Raw genomic sequence first — 21,439 nt, forward strand, 5'->3', positions numbered from 1 at the left:
TCTTGGCAGAATGAGCTTCTGGGAGAGAGACTTCTTGAGAACTCCAGCGTGTAAATAGGAAGAGATCAAGCTATGATTCTTCATATTGCTGGAAGATGCCCCGTGCCACCTCCAGGTTTAACTGACTTCAGTGATCTACTAGGCTTCGCCAGCAGAGTTTGTCCACTATGTTATTTATTGATTCAGTCAGGTGATGAACGATCAGGGACATGCCTTGACAATTCAGCCATGTCTAGAGTCCCAAGGCTTCTTGGCACAGTGCCCAGCACCCCACCCCAGCCTGCTCGTTGCAATACCACATATTGGTGAAGACCAGTACCAGCCTCACCTTAATCGACTGTAGGAAGGCTGAAGGTAGGATGTAGGAAGGCTTTCAAAACCAAATGAATGGCCCGCAACTCCAACAAGTTGATGTGGGGAAAGGTCTCCACCGAAAATCAGAGACCTCTGTTCTCTATCTCTCCCAAATGGCCTCCACATGTGTCTGTCACCACAGTCAGATCTGAGTGAGGGAGCGAGGTCTGCAGACCCACTGAGACTTCATACCCCAGTGCAGAGCTTGCATATGCCAGCTGGAATGGTTGACAAGCAGGATGCAAGAGGTCAAAAGTCAAAGAAGCCTCGGACACTCACAAAGACCTAGGACCAAGGCTTAAACATCAGGATCATCTCCTGAATGTCCTGGACTCTCCTATAAGGTGGGAAGGTTGGGTAACTCACGGTATCCAAAATACTCTGATGAAAGGGAGTCTCTGCAATGGAGTCAGATGTAAATAGGGCAAGTTGATAGTGAACCCAAATGTTGTCAGTAGGTTCAATGTTTGGAGATGGTCCATGCCCGATTGCGGCATGCCTCCCTTCGACAGCCAGTCATCAAGGTATGGGAAGCCTAATACACTCTAGCTCCCTAGGAATGCTGCGACCATTGCCATCACCTTTTTGAAAACCCAAGGGGCAAAAAGAATCACAGCAAACTTGAAGTTCTTGTGACCCTCAAGGAATCGCAATGTAGCGTCTGTGAGCCTGCAACATGGGAACAAGAAATATGCAACCTACAGCACTACCATACAGTCTCTGGAATTCAGGGCAAATGGAACCTGGGCTAACTTGAGCATCTTGAATTTGTCCTTCTGAGGGAAGAAATTGAGAGGTCAAAGATCTAAAATAGGATGAACGCCTCCACCCTTCTTTGGAAATAACAGGAGCAACATCCATTTCTGATTTCCAAAGCTGAGACTCATTCTATGCCCTCTTTTACCAAAAGAGCCTGAACTTCCTGCAGCAGAATGGACAAGTAGTCCTCCGAAAGCCGCTCAAGGTAGGTGGAAGAGGTGGCGGGTCGGAAAGGAATGGCACAGTGTAGCCCGGCTGAACTATCTGCAGGCCCACTTGTCAGATGTTACCGCCTGTTATGCATGGAGTAAATGACTGATCAAGCCTTCTACAAAGGTGGTCATGGGCTGCAAACTAAAGCAGCTTGGAGGCTGCTGCCAGAGGGATGGGTGACTGGGAGGTTTGTTGCCCCTGCAGGCCTGTATGCTGACTGTTGGATCGTCTACCCCTGACCCTGAAAGGACTGGGGTGTCTGCTATTGGGAAAGTGGGTCTTATTGTTTCTTATAAGCTAAGCTCTTACTGATGCCTAAAAAGTGGCAAAACTGTTTGAGTTACTGCCATGTGGGTGTGGAGAGATGAAAGGAGCGTGCCATGGCTCTACTTTATTTAAAGGGGTCGGCCATCGCTCCAAAGAGGCAAGACTTCTCAAAAGACATATCCATGGGTGTTGCATGAGCATGGCCTGAGAAACCCAGTGGGTCTCATCCATGCATGGGGCCAGAGCATCACGCTAGTCCAGAATGCTCTACTTAAACAGTTGGTCATTTTCTGACCTGACTTCATGACATATTTGACCATCCTAATCATTCTGAATAGTCTGCACCAAATTGGCAAGGAACTCCACTGGGACTGCTGCCAAGATCTCTGCGACCAAGTCCAATAACGTACGTTTTACCTACCCCGGAAACAGCTTGTGTTGACTGATCCATGGGCGAGGCTAACTGAACAGTACACTTGTTTCCCAAAGTTTCTATGACTGTCCATCTGGAGGAGTCATAGGAAAAGCATTTGGGTTGGTCCCGCTAGTAGAAGCCTGACTCACAAGAATCTCTGGAATAGGGTGGTGCATCATAAAATCAAGGTCAACTGAAGCAGGCCTGTGGATTTGTTTACCTGTCTATTTATAGATGGGCAGGAATATGGTTTAGCCCTGGTGCCTATTAGGGCACCAGGGGTGAAAGGGATGCAGAACTTCAGTGAGTGCATTGGTTTTTACCTCAACAGATGGCAATTGCAAGTTCAGGACTTCAGCCACCCGTCTGATGAACACAGCAAAAGAGGCTGCCTTCTCCATTTGGAGACCTGGAGTAGAAGCCAGATCTGTATCAGGTGAAGTGTTCAGTTCCCTGGCCTCTTAAAGGAACAGAAATAAACTGTTGTTATCATATTGTGGGGGAAATTCAACCCAACATCTCAATTGTCGTCAAAAGACTGTCAGGCTTTGGTCATAATCCAATCTGAAAAGAAGCTGAAGCTCCCAGAGGCGGCTCGTAGGCAAAGGTGTAGTTTTGTCAAAGTGAGGTCTGGACTGAGTCAGGATGTAACCTCAGTTGAGGTCAAGAGAGTTTTGCTTTGGAGTTGGATAGAACAACAGGATCAACGTCCTTCTTCACCATTAGTGGCATCTTTGATGTGGCAGGAACTGGCATTGATCGTGGTGCCAGATGTGGAGTCGGCTCCGGAGTCAAAGCTGAACCCGAAGTGGGTCCAGGAGGCAAAGAAGGCAAAAAAGGTAGACCCGCCAGCTGTAAGCAGTGCGCCAGATGGAGCCGAAGGGTGTCAAAGATTCACTACATGGCTTCCTTTAATCCCTCTGCCTGTTGCAGCATCGCCAGCAGCCCTGGAAATCTGGGATACATTGGGATCTGCTGTGGAATCAGCTCCTGGGCAGGGGACTTGGTACAAAACCGGTTGGCATCTTGACCTTCTCACGATTTCTCTGCAGGAGAGTAGTTTAAAACCTAATAGAGCAGACCAAACAAGACTTCTCAAAATAGGCATCACTGAACCGTTTTTTGTGTGGTAGGGCTCGAGACATAAAAATGAATATATCTGCCAGATTTCATATTTGGGATGTTGGCAATAGCGATATCTCCTAATGTTCTTCCCATAATTGAATCTTTAATCAAGACCTTCATTTGGGGTAAATTTCGCCATGACTTAAGATGTCAAACTTGCATGCAGCTACAGAAGCTGATAGACTTTGCTTACTGTTGTAATAGTTAATTCCTTTCTTCTTTCTTCACATCAATGCTCTCTCTTCTGTTCAGCCTGCATGGCTGGAGAATGATGTATGATGTCATGGAATGTTTGTGTGTGGACTCGTGGAGAGCGTCAGTTGGAGGATGAGAGGCTGTGCAGAGGGAGACTGCTCCTGGTGGGGCTATACAGCTATACTTCTATCTTATTTCCATCTTACCTTCATCTTCCTACATCTACAATTGAAACTTAATAAAGGAAACTACTTGGAACTTACCACCTGGTCTACAACTTGGATTATTTACTTAGAACACTTACCGTACATGCTCTGATGCTATAAAGCATACAGGCTACTTCATTTAGTGCAGATATTCCTCCATTGAGACCAGGCACCAGCCTGAACTGCAATTGAAAAAGTCTCCAATTGAGGACTTCAGATATGATACATTTCCTTGAGACCAAGGGACATAATCATCTGCTTACAGCTTCCATTAGCTACACGTGAACTCCTGTTGATAGAACAATAGAATATCTTCATGTGGAAGCATCACTGTGGTGAAAAGCTATGATTAAATAGGCTGATGTGGCTTACACTGGACTGAATGATTAGAAGCAGTAGTAAAATATATAGGAGACATAATAAGAGATGAACACATCCAATCATTTAAAGACCTCCAACTTTAGTATGCATTAAAACCATTTAAAACATTGAGGTACGTGCAACTGTAACAGAGTCTGAAGAAAAAATACTAAAGCCTGCTCTTGATGAATTGCCATTATCTTTAGTGAGGAAGTAGCAAAAAAGGTTGGGACCATTCAGGGAATGATAACTGGTCTCTACAGCACCCTTATAGTCCATAGATATAACAAGCTACATGTTGACACATTTAGCTTAAAATGAAAGGAACCGTTATCTCATGCTTTTGCTGATGAGGAATGGGTGAAAATATTACAGCAACAAAGGATAGGCCTAAGAGAAGCAAGACTGAAGAATACTTTCTTTAAAGTATTCATGAATGGCACTGGACCCCAGAATGATAACCAACAGGCTTAGTAGATAACTCCAACTCCTGGATATGTTGAGATGTGAAATGTGACATCTTACATTGCCAGCTTGACTATTGGACTCAAGTACACAAGACAATGAGGGACTTTAGGGAAGCAGGCATTCCTCTGTCTATGTCACTGATAATCCTCTCTGGCTTCATGGATGTAACAGGTATGACGGCACACTGGAGAAGATTGTCCGCCGCCCTCTGCAACAGTATCTAAAATATGTTATTGCAAACGTGGAAGTCAATGAGACCTGAGACACTTGAAGATAAATTGAGAGAAATGTCAAAAGTGGCATGGTATCAGAGAATAATCTACAGAATAAATGACCAAGCAGATATATTTGAAACTACATGGCATTGTATCATTCACCTACTGGCCTAAAGCTGGAAATAGTGTAGGACTGATTCTTACAAGTAATCTATCTTCTGATGTACAAGATAGAGATATTTCAGTACTAAGAGGGCTGATGATTTAAAAGAGCCAGACTGCGATAGGGGTAGTAACTTTATATATATACGCATTACCCTACAGCTGATTAGGAGGCCCTGAGCGTCTGAATTGTAATTAGATAAAACTTCAAAAGCATAACATTGCTGTTTAGTGTATTAAAATGTATTAAGATATTGTTAATATGAATGCACGTTTCTTCTTAACAGTATTGCTCACTACTTGTACCCTAATCGCCACCTTTTCGTCACTCCCCATTATTTATCTCCACGCCACACTCCTGTGTCCAACTCTGTAGGTACAACCAAACATTTTAGAAGTGTAATACAATATATATTAAGGACCGTTAAGCTATTTAAGGTGCATCATCGATCTACTGGATGTGTTCAAATCCACAACAAATTGGAATACATGGATATATATATATATGTGTGTGTGTGACAAACATATTAATAAAGAAATATTTCAAGACAATCACATTACAGAAGAAAACAACCAAGTGCTCTCCTGCAATGCCTAATTTAAGTGAATGTATCTCACATCAAGAATGTAACCCCTCGTCCTGCTTCTTTTTAAATGATTTTGTTTATATAACTGATACACATAAAAAGCTAGGCATAAACCGTATAAACAGTTAAACAGAGAGTAAAATGCTGCTTATGTCCACTATTGAGAGAGGACAGGGTAATCATGTACTCTTGAGGCTTTGGCACACTCGCTATGATAATACATAAACATATACAGGATACAAAATCAGATAATATTGTCACTGGGCGAAGAATCTACCTTAAAAAATGTCAGCCTATTTCCCATTTAGTCCCACACCACCACCACAAGAGGGATCGAGGATTTTGCTCCCACACAGCCAAGCCAGCTAAATGCATCTGAGAACCATTGAGAAGGGGAGAACACAAGCAATTCACATATGTTTGGAACGTCGCAGAGCAGAAGCACATTTTATTTGTTGTCTGAATTACTATAAAAAGCTAAGCATGAAAAAAATACATTGTAAGAAAATAAATTAGTGCTGCTCCGTGTGTACTGCGGGCTAGCTCCGTCTGCTCCTCGATGTTATGTCTGCAAATAAAAAATGAGATTTAGAGACATCCGAGGCAGGGTTTAAATTAAACACAATTTTCAATCTTGACTCAATACTGAGTTCATAACTTGCACATAGTTTTGTGTCACCCCTAGAAGATTCACTCCCCTTTGCTGGCATTCACTTCAAGTCTCTCTATTTTGCAGCTGCACTTCTTTCAACAAAACATTTGTTGCAATTCACATTTAAGTTCATTATTTTCCTTGTAAACACGATTACTCGTAATTGAAACTTCGAGTCACAACCGGATGTGTATCCCTCACTCTGCAACCAGGAAAGCCTATGCATGGATATGATTCAGTCCAATGTATACACACATGGCGAGTAATGAACTATTTGTCCAGGACAACTCTTTCCTCTTCATACACAGAACAAGGGCACTCCTACCTCTCTCTAGACACCATAGAGTACCCTATATGAGCATGCAGAGCTATTGTTACCTCCCACGTGTGGAAGTTAGGACCACAACCTATACTTCCAATTGGTCAACCGGTGTGCCTTGTCCTTTTCACATCTCCTTAGATAACATCCAACATGTGGGGTGGTACAGCAACGTTTACCTTTCCTAGAAAACATTGGATTTGCTTTTTTCAAATTCCCACTTGGTCAGTCCTGGGTCTCCATCTCACCCACTGCCCTCAGAGGCCACACCTGGATGCAATTTAATGTGGGCGTAACATGCAGAGATATTGCAACATACATTTTTCCGTCATTAGTTAATTGTTAAATGAAGGCACAGGCTACCAGGAACCTTGTCTGGAGGTAGGGTAAAGTGGAGCGATGACCCACCAAAAGCATTAGCAATGCCTACCACAGTATGGAATTTTGTACCCAATAAAGGCAATTAACCGAGACTGAGAAGTGGATTTTGGTAAAAGTTGCCTATTCCAGTCTGGATGTGAAAAAAACATGGGCGAGAAGGAGAGAAAGCGGAGACAGGAGCAAAGCAGGAGTAAGAGAAAAATAGAAAGAGAATGAGACAAAAGAGGGTGTGGTCCAACAAGAAAGCAAGTGTGTGAGTAAGAGAATCCTAATGAAGGGTCCAGTGTTTACAGCTGAGTCCGCAGGCTGGTAACAGAAAAAACTTGGTAGACAGGAGAGGAGTTTGATAAGCAGGCTCTTTGAAGCACAATGACAATGAAACAAGGAAAGTACAATTGAGGGAAAAGCTCAAGAGTTTATGATTATCTGAAGCAGAAAAACAGATGACTCACAGGAGCTGGGCAGAAAATGTATGACATCAAGAATAATAACTCAACACCGTTTCTATGAGTCAAAGACAGACACACACAACAAAAGGAAACAGAACGAGGAGCACTATGATGGGTTGGTGTACACTCATACGAAGAGCAGGTCTCACCACCATGATGGGGTCGTCAATGGTGCTGCAATTTTTAGAGTGGGGTGCTGGGCAATCACATCATGTTATTAAAGACATAGGGGATATGTGACAGTCTTTGGAAACATAAAATCCTGCTGGGCGAAAATCATTAGAAGCACATTTTTATTGTTCATTCTCCATCTAAACTCTTTCAAGTGTTATGGGGGTGCTGCAGAACCTCCAGCACCCCATTACAAGCACCACTGAGGGGTAGTAAGAATGTAATGACTACTAGTACAAAGAACTGGCCTGGCCAATATAAACGACTCAGGGCACTGACAAACGACAGCCCTGGTTCATGTATGGGGGAGACGACGTAAGCATTTCCCAGGAATATGAGTGCTATGAACAGAGCTGGTGGTCCTGTAGACTAAGAGAAATGTAAAAAATGAAAAGAGGTAACACTTCTACGAATAGGCCACGTCCCTCCCTTACATATGTACAAATACAGATGTGCCAGAGTCCCTATCTTTGTGGGTACGTGCGGCCAGCTTATTAGAGTTCTGAATAAAACAGTTTCATCATATTCATGCAGAATAATGGTGTCCTCCCCTTAGGCCACCTCTAGCAGCCCAAACTGCATCGAACATATGTCAGTATACCCCCTATTCAGTAACCTATGTTTCATTGAAAAAGCAACAAAAAAACCAGCAAACTTATAGTGCGCTTAGAACAAAAGACAGAGATTTCAAAGAAAAATCGTTAGGAGATTATCGTCCCAATATCCCCAAAACTAAAAACGACAAAATTAAAGACAGTATGAAACATAGCAAGAGTGACAATTCTCTCCTAGCGCAAACCTGGGAATGCCAACAAGAGGATAAGGAGAAAAAATACCATGACCAAATCTTTTCATTTGAGAAATGTGGAGTACAAGTACACACAGAAGAATTCAGAAAGCATAAACAAGTTACGGGATTTATGAAATGTTCAAAGACAAAAGTACCCTGAAACAAAATAACAACTAGCTAGGCAAATATGGAGAAGGGCAAACATCTTCTCCAACAGGGAGAACAGAACCAGGAGATAGTTGGAATCCTGACGGAAATTTGATACAAATTTTAGCGCCGAACAAATAACAAACCACCATATTACCAAAACCAGACGTCTGTGCAAAAAGGATGGCATTGCAGGCGGCAGATCTGGAGGCAAAACTCTAGGAAAAAGAAAAGAGTTTGGGAACCTCAGTCGGGCGCTGGGAAGACCCACAGGTCGTTGATGAGAATTTCACCAGCACAGATAGCGGACTAAGGTTAACCTCTGTGCGTGCAGAACGCCATTAAAAAGAAACCTGAACCAGATCTAAAGCAGAAAACATTCTTTAATGGCTAGCAACCAGAGTCCAGACACTACACAGAACCTCTTAGCGCAGCCTCTTGGAGAGAATGAACAAGGTTTTAGATTTAAATAGACAAATGTACCTTTCTTAAAACGTCAGATACCAGTGCAGACTGGACCGATGCTGCATATTCAAAATAAAACAAATCCTATAACCTGATTATGACATACTTGTACTATGGCTGGAGTATTGTTAATCCAAACTTCATACTGGAGAAAACAGTGAGCCTAATAGGCTGAACATCAATAACAATGAAAATTAATGTAGCATGTTTAGACGCCGATGCTCCGTCCCATGGAAAACAAGCTCAATTTAATAATGTTTGCCCATTTAGAACAAACTGTCTTCATAGTAAGAAGCTCTTAATCAAATAATGCTACACAGATGTTTTCACCATGAGAAAAAGAATGTGAAAGAAAAGGAGAAAAACGTAGGGTCCTTCACCAATTGGTAACTTCCATATTCTTATATCACAAAAGGAAGGGGGTCAGAGCTTTAAAGGTCCAGCACCAAACGTCTCTATCTATTATGCCTCTTAAATCAACAATATGTCTCGGTGCAGCAGGTCTGGAATGTGACCCACATACATACCAAAATAGGTGGTTAAAAACCACCACTATCAACAGCTACAAATTGACCCTGCATCCAAGACGAATAAATATTCGTGTTATGTGATTATCCTGGCATATGACATATAAACAATAACACTGTTTATTTACAACAGAATAGCTTCCCAGAGAAAATGTATCACAGAATCATGTGTCTTGATTGTAGTTAAATAAAGTCCTTTTATTGAAAATCATGTGTTCTTTTAAAAACACTGCACAATTGCTTGTCAGCGTGTTTCATCCCACTTGGGACTTCTTCAGGGCTTATGCAAAAGTCTGTAACTGCTGTTGATGGTATATGTGACCTCGAGCCAACCTCTACAGCAGCATTGATAAAATCATGTATTGATTTTCAAAATTAGCGTCATTGGTGTTGTATCATTATCCACCAATGAGCATCAAAGAGTGGTTCATTATTAAAATTGATTTGGGGATAGCCACTATGTCAAAATGAAGACTCTCTTATATTTTCAATTTAATTATTAGAGATCAGAGTCCCAAACATTTCTCTTATGCTTCCTATTGTAGCAGCTGACAATAATGATAATATATATTGGTAAGAGTCACCGCGTTATAGATATTGGATCTGTATCCTCAACGATCTCTATCAAACATCAATAGTCTCCGGTAGCGTGGTAAATTCGAGTATTTTCAGTATGTTCTTAATCCAGATTTTGAGTTTTCAGTATCTATCCGTCCTTCCGATTGTTCCAAAGTGAGGATACAGATTCAATATCTATAACGCGGTGACTCTTAGACTGACTGTGTGGAAATTGAAAGATTTGATTATGTTGAATGACAACCTCATTAGTTGAGCTATCTATTGTACCATGCCCTTTACAAATATATGGACTGCAGACCGAGGGATAGCACCTTGAGTTGGGTATAATGGCTGTCGACGGTCTCTGTATACATGTGTGACTGAACAGGGACTTGTATACAGTGAAACAATCTACAAAGTAACAAAGCATCTCAGAGTGGGGTATGGTTCCAAGAGGAGGTGGAAAAGAGAGATCATGGAGAGTGTCAGATGACTGTGGTTAATGGGAAATGGGCAGGAAGGGGAGTGAGGGGGGGCTGGCAGAACTGAACATGATTTGGACAGGGAAACCAGGACAGAAAGGACGGGAGTGAAGCAAAACATTACAGGAGTTCCTCGTTCCTTATGTTCCGTGCTGCTCTTTTATGACTTGTAAGATAGCACAAATCTGTTTGCGGCCACCCAAGTTGAAAAAGTAACCTCCCTTTTAACTCCATCAGTTCTTGTCCATAATTTTTTTCATTGTGCCCTCTCTGCAAAGATTGCAACCTTCAGCGAAGCCACTGCACGTGCTGCTACATTTAAGGCACAGAGGTCCCCTCCTGCCTCACGGGGGACCTCTAAACTTGTGGACACTCCTCCATCGTGGTGGGGAGACCATAGACTTTGGGGATATATTAGGCCAACAAAAACCTAAATTGAGAACAGTTGCCATTTCCTATCAGCCCCACAGGACAAGGAAATCGTTTATGAAATGTATATTTATAAAATTCAATTTCATTTAACAATGCAAGATTTGAGAATAATGTGAGAAATAATATAGGAAGTAATTGTGAGAATGACAGTATGGATTGCTTCATAAAATTAAGACTCTTTCCATAAATGGCAAAATTGTTCCACTCTTGCTATATATTTTCATTATTGGATACCCTAATCAATAAAGTTGTCAATATCATCAACATATGTTTTAAAATACCAATGTTCCTTAAGAATACTATTACGTTGTATGCACTTACTTGATCATGGTTTGGCTTTTACTTTCAGCATTTTTGTGTTTTCCTTTCTATGTCTTTTTCTGTTTCCAGCCTTGATAAAGTGACCGGAAGTTACAAAAACGTGTTGGTCGAAACATATTACCAGCGGTGGTAATTCATTGTAGCTATCTCTGTATAAATCCTCAAAGTAAAATATTATATGTTGAAATCAAATGGAAAGTTTGGCTTTTGAAATGTCATTGGTGTACATACCATATCAAAATTGATGAAGCAGTATGAAGAATACATCTGATGACTGAATGTTTACTTCTTTTAGACATTTTTTTTAAAACTCCATCAGTGGAGTCCAAATGCATAACTGTCTTCAGGTCATTTTTTCTGAAACCCCCAATGCAAAGAGAGACAAGCGCCATCTTTGATTATATAAATATATTTCCTCCATTCTGCTTTATTTGCTTCCAGGACTGATTCCAGGCAATATTTGAAAGCATGTGAATCTATAAGTGATCCACTGCTCAATAGATGTCATTGGATCTATAGAAATGTGTACGTTTTCCTGTGTGCACTCAGCGAGAAATGGAGGAACAGACAGACGGATGGCTCCCGAATCCTGGTGAGGAGAAGCAACCAGCCAGGGAGGTGCAAGTAGCCCACGCGAGTTACCCTGACCTTCGGTGACTTGCGGGGAGGCCAGCGGATAATGGGCTAAGCCCCTTTTCCGTCATATGGGGTGTGTGCTGGCCAGGCTGCTCTGGTTGCTGTCCGTGCACCACCTCAAGTCTGTGGTGCCTGCAGCATTCATCTATGGGTAAGTGCAGCGGTCACAGTCAGAAGCCACATAGAGTGAGCCCCAGGACTCTCATAGAAGCGGACCAGCTAGGCTATATACGGCTGAGTGTACCCAGAGTGCCCGGCTTAAGCCTTCAGTTCCACGCCACTGTCCTTGTTCGGCTGCCTTGTTGTGGATTTGCAGCCTTTCTATTTTTACCATTGGGAGTAAACACGTAAATAGCGGCCTATGCGACTGCAGGACTTGACCCATTGTGACCTACGATACTTTCCAAGCAAGACCTGCATGTACTAATCTCTGACTTAGCCTGAGTGTTTACATGCTTATATATTTTGCATTTGCCCTTCAAGCCGAACTCCTATCCCTATACTTCAGTACTCTTGAGATAAACCACCTCTGTACAGGGTAGTGCCCCTCCCCCTGTAAGCCAAGGCCCGTATAATCCAGCACGACCTCTTATCAATAGGAAAACATATTTAAGATGTTTAAACACTGCACTATGAGATCAGGGCCTGAACAGGTGTTTCACACTCTCACAAAAAAGAAGAGAGGAATCAACCTGTACAGACAACAAGTATAAAAGCCAAATCTTCAATTAAAAAGCAATCCTTATTCCCTCTAATAACTCGAATGTTTAAAAGATTGGTAAAAATTTCACAGAAATTCACTTCTTAAAAGACCCCGGTACCGTCATCTTTTCTACGCCACAAGATTCAAATAATCTGCCAGAGCCAATAACAATTGCAAAGGAAAATTTACAGACACTCGATAAAGGTAAGGAAAAAGGAAATAAAGGCGGAAGAGCAAAGGAAGAAGGTTTCACAGCTTGGTGAATAATAAGAAATGAGCGTAATCGTCTCTGGACGAGGGTAAAGAAGAACCCGACCAAGGCAGAATTGTGTAGATCTTTCAATACATTAAACAGAACTTACAAGATAGCAGTATGGGAAGAGGTGTGTAAAGCAAAACAAACGTACTGGACTAAAGTTTCATATCTTGCCAAAAGGAAAAGTTTAAGAAATGTTTGGCAATTAGTCAAACGTTTGAGCCGCGCACCTATTTCAGTGACTAGTTCAAATGGATTAGTTACTTACCTGTAATCCTAGTTCTCTTCCAGGGGTATCCTCATCAAAGTCATAAGCATTAGAATATTCCCGCCCATGCACGGGACCCCGGAAACACTATATTATATGTGCCCTACATATATATAACCATATATATATATATAAATATATATATATATATATATATATATATATATAACATAAGCAATTGCAGCCTAATAAACACTAGAGCTGAAGCATGCCGTAAAGAATTTCCACCATACATGAAAAATATGCATTAGAAACAGGAGAAACAACAACAAAATTTGTTTAGAAACTGTTTTAATGCTCAGAAAACTGTAGAAATTCTCAGAAATCACCGAAAGCATGGGAAGCTCACAGGCTGCATTGCAAACACACAGTCTAAAAAGACTGAAAAGCTAACCTGTAGCTGCATAGCAATAAACTGACACCGTGCCTTTAAGGCACTCCTGACCCCCAGCTACCCATCATGCCTCAGGGGTGACAGTTAGGTCGGTTGAGACTGAAACAACCATGGAAACAAAGAAGTTAACAATATCTCCAAATTAAAATAGTCCTTTGCCCGGGGAGGTGGGAGGGTTGCTTATGACTTTAATGAGGATACCCCTGGAAGAGAACTAGGATTACAGGTAAGTAACTAATCCTTCTATTCCAGGGATCCTCATCAATAGTCATAAGCATTAGAATAGAATAGCGAGCCTCACCTCATCTCCCTGCGGGCAAAGGAGAATACAGAAAAACGTGATAAGTAAGCTCAGTAAAAAACCAAGCTAGGATAGAATAAAAAACTATCCAAACAGATTCCTCAAGGAGGCTTGGCCTACTTGAGCATCAGCTCTGGAATCAGATTCTATGAAGTAGTGCCTCGTAAAGGTATGAACTGATTTCCAGGTCGCAGCCTTGCAAATCTCTGACATAGGAACGTCATGTAAGAAAGCCACTGTGGCCGCTTTCCCCCTGGTGGAATGTGCCTTAGGAGGCAAAGGTAAGGGCCTTTACGCCAGCTGGTAAGCTAAGGTGATACAAGAAACAATCCATCTCGAAATGGATCTCTTAGCGGCAGGGAAACCTGTTCTCATGGCGCCATAATTGACAAATAACTGATCTGTCTTCCTTATGCCTTCGGTACTGTCAAGTGAGAACTTGAGCCCCCTCTTAAGGTCTAAGGAATGAAGAGCCTGCTCCGCCAGGGAGGCTGGATTAGGGAAAAAAGATGGCAAAAAAATAGACTGATTGATATGGAAATCAGACACCACCTTAGGGAGAAAAGAAAGATGTGCCCTTAAAACTACTCTGTTATGATGGAAAACAGCGTAAGGCTCATTGGTACACAGTGCCTGGATCTCGCTTACTCTGCGCGCTGATGTAATGGCTACCAAAAAAGCGGCCTTCCAGGACAAATGCTGTAAGGAAGCTCTATGGATGGCTCAAACGGTGGGCCCATCAGCTTTGACAACACCAGGTTCAACTCCCACGGAGGAGAAGGGTTTCGAACAGTGGGGTACACTTTTTTCAACCTCTGTAAGAAGTCCTTGACCACCTGCATCTGGAAAAAAGATGGCTGAGTAGGCGACTTCCTGTACGCTGTAATGGCCGATAAATGCACTCTGATGGAAGCATACATAAGACCAGATCGTGCTAAGTACAGAAGGTAAGGGAGAATAACATCCTCTTGCCCCTTAGTAAGATCAAGGTGATGTTCTCTACACCAAAGAAAAAACCTCTTCCACTTAAACGCTTATGACGTTCTTGTAGAGGGTCTTTTTGCTTCTTTCAAAATATGCATACAATCAGGAGGCAGATTCAAATGTCCGTATTGTAGGACCTCAGGAGCCATGCTGTCAAGTTCAGGGAGGGAAGGTTGGGATGGAGAATCCTCCCGCCCATCTTGGTCAGCAGATCCGGCCTGCAGGGTAACCTCCTGTGTGGAAGTACCGACAGATGAAGAAGGTCCGGGTGCCACCACTGCCGTGGCCAGTCTGGAGCTAGATCATGGTCATGCTGGGTCTGATTAGCTTGGACACCACCTTCGGGATCAGGGGCAGAGGAGGAAAGGTGTAGGCAAATGTCCCTGACCAGTCCATCAAAAGCACATTCCCTCTTGTCCCTGGACGATGGAATCTGGACGCGAAGGCGTGGCATTTTGTGTTTTCGTCGTCTGCGAATAAGTCTATTTCCGGACGACCCCAACGATGGAAAAGGGCTGCCACAACCTCGTCGTGTAGCACCCAGTCTGGCTGATCTTCGAAGTGCCTGCTGAGTGCGTCTGCCTCGACATTTAGCTCTCCTGGAAGGTGCACTGCCACCACCGAGAGTTTCTGGGCTAAAAGCCAGTGCCAGATCGCCTGTGACTCCAGGGAGAGGGGACACGACAGAGTTCCACCCTGTTTGTTCAGGTAGAACATGGTCGTCATGTTGTCGGTCTGGACCAGGACTGAATCGGACTCGATTGCATGCAGGAAAGCTTTCAGAGCCAGATGGCCCGCTCGTAGCTCCAGCATATTGATGTGGTAGGACTGTCCCTTTGCCGACCACCTTCCTTGTATCTGAAGGCACCCCATGTGTGCCCCCCAGCCCTGCAGAGACGCGTCTGTCACCACCGACTGCACAGGAATTGGCTGGTGAAAAGGAACTCCCACCATCAGATTCCGCTGCTGAGTCCACCATGACAAGGAGGATCTCGCCGCCTGTGAGAGAGATATTCGATCTTCCCAGCAACCTGTTGATTGATCCCACTGGTCCTCCAGATTTTGTTGCAAAGGACGCATCCTCCGCCTGGCGTTGGGAATTAGAAAAATGCAGGACGCCATGGATCCCAGCAGGGAAGCTACCTGCCAGACTGTAGGATTCCACACTTGGAGCAGAAGCCTGCATCTCTGTCGCATTGAGGACAGTCTCTCCTCCAAAGGATACGCTCTTCCCACGCTTGTGTCCAGAACGGAGCCAAGGTAGTGGATGCTCTGAGTGGGATGCTGCACTGACTTCTCCCTGTTGACGTGAAGGCCGAGGTCGTGCAGCTGTTGCAGACAGGTCTGAAAGTCACGTCTCACTTGCCGCGAGGATGGACCTTTCAGCAGCCAGTCGTCTAGGCATGGATAGACAAAGAGACCTTTTTTGTGAAGAAAAGCTGCCACCACCGCCATGCATTTGGTGAAGACTCTCGGTACTGACTTGAGCCCAAAGGGCAGGACCTTGTATTGATAATGCTTGTGGCTGACCACAAACCGTAGGTACTTGCGATGACGTCTTGCAATGGAAATGTGGAAGTACGCATCTTGGAGGTCCACCGAACACATCCAATCCCCTACTTGTAGATGTGGACATATTTGGTGAAGGGCCAACATGCGAAACTTCTCCTTGACTATGCACTTGTTCAGAAGTCGAAGGTCCAGGATTTGTCGCAACTTGTCCTCCTGATCTTTTTTGGGGACAAGAAAATATGTGGAGTAAACTCCTCTTCCTCTTTGAGAGGGTGGAACCTCTTCTATCGCTTGCTTCTGAAGAAGAGTTTTCACCTCTTTTTGAAGCAGCTGTTACTGATGAGGTCGAGACTTCTTCGGCGGAATGTCCCTTGGACGCGCACGGAAACGTAGTGCATATCCATTGCGTAGTATATTCAGCACCCAGCGATCTCCTGTGATGCTTACCCACTCTGCCAGATGCTGTGAAGCACTTCCTCCCACTGGAGTGGGCAACGGTGGCAGAGGAAGACACTGTTCATGACTTTCCTCCTCTCGCCGTGGTAGAGGACTGCTGTTGGTGACCACCTCTACCTCTGTTGGACTTTCCTCCTCGAAACTGGGTTTTCCCCATGTTCTTGTTTTGGGACCAGTGAGGGGTTTGAACCCTCTGTTGAGGCCCCTTGCGTTGGTTGGATTTGTAGCGGCGCTTAAATTCCTTCTTTTTCTCCAACCCGACCATCTTGACAGTGTCCAACTCGGTTCTCATCCTCGTCATCTCTCCATCTGCGTGTGTGCCGAAGAGAGAAGAGCCAAAGAACGGAAGGTTCAAGATCCTCTGCTGCGCATCTGGTTTTAGACCTGTCAATCTTAACCAGGACAACCTCCTGGCGCATACTCCATGCGCGTAAGAATGCGCTTATAGCACCACACCATCCGCCGCTGTGCTTATCATTTGGTTAGCCACCAAAGAACCCTCCGTGACTATTTCGTCAAAATCCTCCTGGTCTTCCTTTGGGAGCTTGGTTTTAAAACGCTTCAAAGAGTCCCAGAGAGCTTTGTCATAACGGCCAAGCAACGCAGCCACGCTGGAGACCTTAAGGGAAGCAGCAGCAGAAGTGCAGGCCCTGAGACCCCACGAGTCCTGAGATCTGCTCTCTTTGTCCGGTGGAACAGACGAAGTAGCTGACACAGCGTGTGTCTTTTTTGCTGCTGCCACTATGACTGAGTCTGCAGGAGGATCGGTCCTGACAAAGACAGGATCCGAAGTAGCCGGCTTATACTTCTTTAAGAGGCGAGCCGGCACTGCTTTGATGGATGCTGGAGTTAAGAAAGTGTCCGTGACCGGGTCAAGGATCCCCGGAACCAATGGAAGCAATGGCCGAGATGCAGTCTTCTGATAGAGATTCTCAAAAATCACTGTTGTCTTGACTTGTGGGACAGACATCTCTATATTGAGCTTCTGCGCTCCTCTCTGCAGAACCTCATGGTATGTGTTAATGTCATCAATGGGTGAGACCCTGGAAATCAGGCTGTCCGATAGAGTGGGGGAGTAATCTCTCCTAAAGGATCGGGTAGAGGAAGTCGAGGAAGTAGATGGTGTTCTCCTACTCCGCCGATGTGCACTGCGTCTCCTTTTCCGCGATCGGACTGCGGGGTCTTCACGTCTTGGAGAACGCGATCTAACGTGCCTTCTCTCAGGAGATCTCTCGTGCCTGCGCCTGGGAGAACTCCCTCTGTTCGCTTCGTCCACCAGTCTCTGGAGAGGTGATCTATGAACCGAACTGGCATACTCCTGCATGCGCCTCGTTGCCCCAGTGTCCCGCCAGTGACTTAAGGGCAGCCGCCATCTTGGGGACAACTGAACAGCAGTCGGGCCTCCTTTAGTCTTGAAGGAGACTCGCGGACATGGGCAGCAGCTTCCGGAGAGGCAGACTTTGAAGAAGCCCTCCTGGAAAAATGAGAGGACGAATGGCGCGAGGCTGACTCCGTCCCCAGGACCACCGATCCATCCCTAGACCTCATCGAGTCTTGTCTTGACGTCGAGCGTGCTCTCGACGTCGAACCTGTACGCACTCCAGACGTCATTCTAGGTTCTTGCCGTCTGCTCGACGTCGAACGCCGCCTCGACGGCGACCGGCGCTGATGAGAAACCGGTGAGTGCTTTCTCAACGTTGATCGGCGATGATAAGCCGACGACGGAGGCTGTCTGTCTCTCGACGTTGAGCGTCGCCTGGACGACGTCGGTTCTGCGTCCAATCTCGACGTCGAAGGTCTGCGAGACAGAGGGGTTCTTCTCTCCCTCGACGCCGAACGTCGTCGAGATGACGCCAGGGACCCTTGTCTCGACGCCGATCGTCGCGTAGTTGACGGCGGCGGAGGGGTTCTCGCTCTCGACGTCGATTGCTGATGGGACTGCGATGACAGAAGTGAGCCTGCCCTCAATGCCGAACGTACTGCCGACGTCGGTGGAGGGTCTTCGCTCCTCGACGCCGATCGTCGTCGAGATGACGATGGCGGAGGGGTTTTAGTTCTCGACGCCGATCATCGCCAGGTTGACGACGGTGGAGGGGTGACACTCCTCGACGCCGATCGTCGCCAGGTTGACGACAGCAGAGCGTCCCTGGTTCTCGACGCCGATTGTCGCTGGGTTGATGACGGCGGAGGGTCTTTGGTCCTCAACGCCGATCGTCGCCGGGTTGACGACGGTGGAGGGGTCTTGTCCGTCGATGCCGATCGTCGCCGAGTTGACGACGGCAAAGGATCCCGAATCTTCGATGTCGACGACATACCTTTTCTCGACGGCGAGCCCGCTGTCGAGTGTCTTTTCTTCGATAAATGTCCCACCTGAAGATCTTTTTTCAGCGCCGAGCCCGACGCTGAGGTAGAAGGACGCGAGGACTTGTCTCTAGAAGGTGTTCTAGGCCTCTTGGAGCCCTTCTTTACCGGAGACCTTCCTCTAGATGGTTTACCTGCCAGGCCATACAAGCGAATTCTCGCCCTGTCCTTTAAAGTTCTACTGGACAGGGTCTGGCAGAGAGAGCAGGTCTTGGGATCATGACCCTCAGGTAAACAAAGAATACAGACCTCATGTGAGTCTGTTTTGGCCTTCTTTTTACCACAAGAAGAGCAAGAGTCAAAAAGAGATGGCATTTTAGGTGTTAGAAATGCCTAAACCTGTCAAAAAAAGACAGCTTCTTACTTCTACAGATGAAAAACGTCGAAGTAAGGAATACAAGTTGTGAAAAGTGAAGAGATTTTCTGACAGAAATCAGAAAAGAGTGGAGCTGTGTTGCCAGGATCCTTCCAGAAGGAGCCGGAAAGAACAACTGACCTAACTGTCACCCCCGAGGCATGATGGGTAGCTGGGGGTCAGGAGTGCCTTAAATGCACGGTGTCAGTTTATTGCTATGCAGCTACAGGTTAGCTTTTCAGTCTTTTTAGATTGTGTATTTGCAATGCAGCCTGGGAGCTTCACATGCTTTCAGTGATTTCTGAGAATGTCTACTGTTATTGTAGCATTAAAACAGTTTCTTAACAAATTTTGTTGCTGTTTCTCCTGTTTCCAATGCATATTTTTCATATATGGTGGAAATTCTTTACAGCATGCTTCAGCTCTAGTGCTTATTAGGCTGAAATTGCTTATGTTATATATATATATATTTATATATATATATGGTTATATATATGTGGGGCACATAAAATATAGTGTTTCTGGGGTCCTGCGCATGGGCGGGAATATTCTAATGCTTATGACTATTGATGAGGATCCCCTGGAGGAGAACTAACACAATACACTTGGGTAAATTATTTGTCTGAACATTTTAAGTGCTCATTAAATCAGCTGACAGTACACCCGTACAAACCAATGCAGATTAGTGGGGTAGACACTTATTTGCAGGGACCCTCAGTTAGTTTTTATTGAGAGGATTAAGTAGATCACGTAATTAAAAAATGTAAGAAAGACGGGCCACATGACCAAATGGCCTTCCATAGGCTTTATTTAAAGCAGATTTAACATTTTGGGCTAGCAGATTAACACAGGTGTATAATTGTGTGACACAACAGCAGTCTATTCCTGACTCTTAGAGAGGATCAATAATAAACCCTATCTTTACGGACGGTAATCAACATCAATCAGGTAATTATCGATTAATCAGCCTCCAAAATATAGAGACCAAACAGTTTGCCAGCTTACTGCTTTTAGATCTTATAAAATGGCAGATCGAAAATAAAATTGTGTCCCCAAACCAGACAGGATTTAACCAGGGTGTGGGAATGGATACACATTTTCAATGCCTGACCTTAGTAATGGATAAACAGAAATATGAGAAAGACTCACTGTATTTATGCTCTGAGGACTACAAGTCAGCTTTGACTGTGTAAATCACAACCTGCTATGACAAAAACTATAATTCTGGGGTATACCGGCCTATTTACTAAAATTAATCCAGTTACTGTATTCAAAACCCTGTGCAAGGGTGAGAATTGCGGAGGCTTTCTAGGAAAGTACAAATTGATCAGGGGCTAAAAAAAGGATGTATTTTGGCCCCATATCTATTGACCGATCTCTCGATTGAATTAAATGAAATAATCTCCCATGCAACAAAAATAGGTACAATGCAGATCTCAAACCTATTGTCCACCGACAATGTCATCCTGAAGAGTCAGACCAAAAATGGCCTGCAACGATTAGGTGATATAATGTATTCATGCTCTTTAACAAGTGGCTTTACCATCAACCTAAAGAAATCGGTGGTGATGGAAGTTAGCGATAGAATAAATAAATTGAGAATCAACTCAAATTGACATCTACTTACAGATGCCTGGGTGTATTATTCAATGACAGGGCCACGTTTCAACAGCATAAAAAAGATTTGAAGAAGAAAGCTACTTCTTTGACCTTGGCCTTTCAGTCTCTACAAAGAATAGCTAGACCAAGCTTCACCCCTTTACGAAAAGTCATCTCTGCTAAATTGATACCCACCATTACATATGGAAGAGAAGTTTTTTCAGGGAGAGATGCCATCTGATTACCACTATATCAGCAAAGTGTATAGATCATTATTTCGTCTCCACCACAGATATGGTTAGAGTTCGGGTTAGTTAACCAACTGCTTACAAGAAAAGGGGATTATACAAAATAAAGACTATAGAATAAAGTCATCTTCTGAAAATCAACCATGTCAAGCTTTATGGCAGGAATTACAAAAGAGTAAGGATGCGCCCTCCTGTAACTCTCTTAATCAATCAATTGAAGATCTAGGAATTCGATCCCTAAGGAAAAATTCGTAATCTCAAGCAGTTTCAAAAAATTGTTAACAGTAAAGAAATGATCACTCCTTAAAAATAAAAGATTGCTAGTTATCATTTGTAATACCTGGGC

At 44.2% G+C, this 21,439-nt stretch overlaps 1 protein-coding gene across 20 annotated transcripts in view; it reads right to left on the minus strand.

The window, feature by feature from the left end:
* Positions 1–5,743: 5,743 nt before the first annotated feature.
* The window catches only part of DNAI2 (dynein axonemal intermediate chain 2), a 375,814-nt gene continuing 360,118 nt past the window's right edge, over positions 5,744–21,439 (minus strand). For all 20 annotated transcript variants that reach the window (XM_078654258.1, XM_078654257.1, XM_078654254.1 and 17 more), the window contains one exon: positions 5,744–5,894. In XM_078654258.1, coding sequence (XP_078510384.1) covers positions 5,889–5,894 — 6 coding nt within the window. In that variant the 3' untranslated portion in view covers positions 5,744–5,888. The remainder of the gene's footprint in view (positions 5,895–21,439) is intronic.

Source organism: Lissotriton helveticus, chromosome 7 (genome assembly GCF_964261635.1).
Source record: "Lissotriton helveticus chromosome 7, aLisHel1.1, whole genome shotgun sequence".
NCBI classification, from domain to species: Eukaryota; Metazoa; Chordata; class Amphibia; order Caudata; family Salamandridae; genus Lissotriton; species Lissotriton helveticus.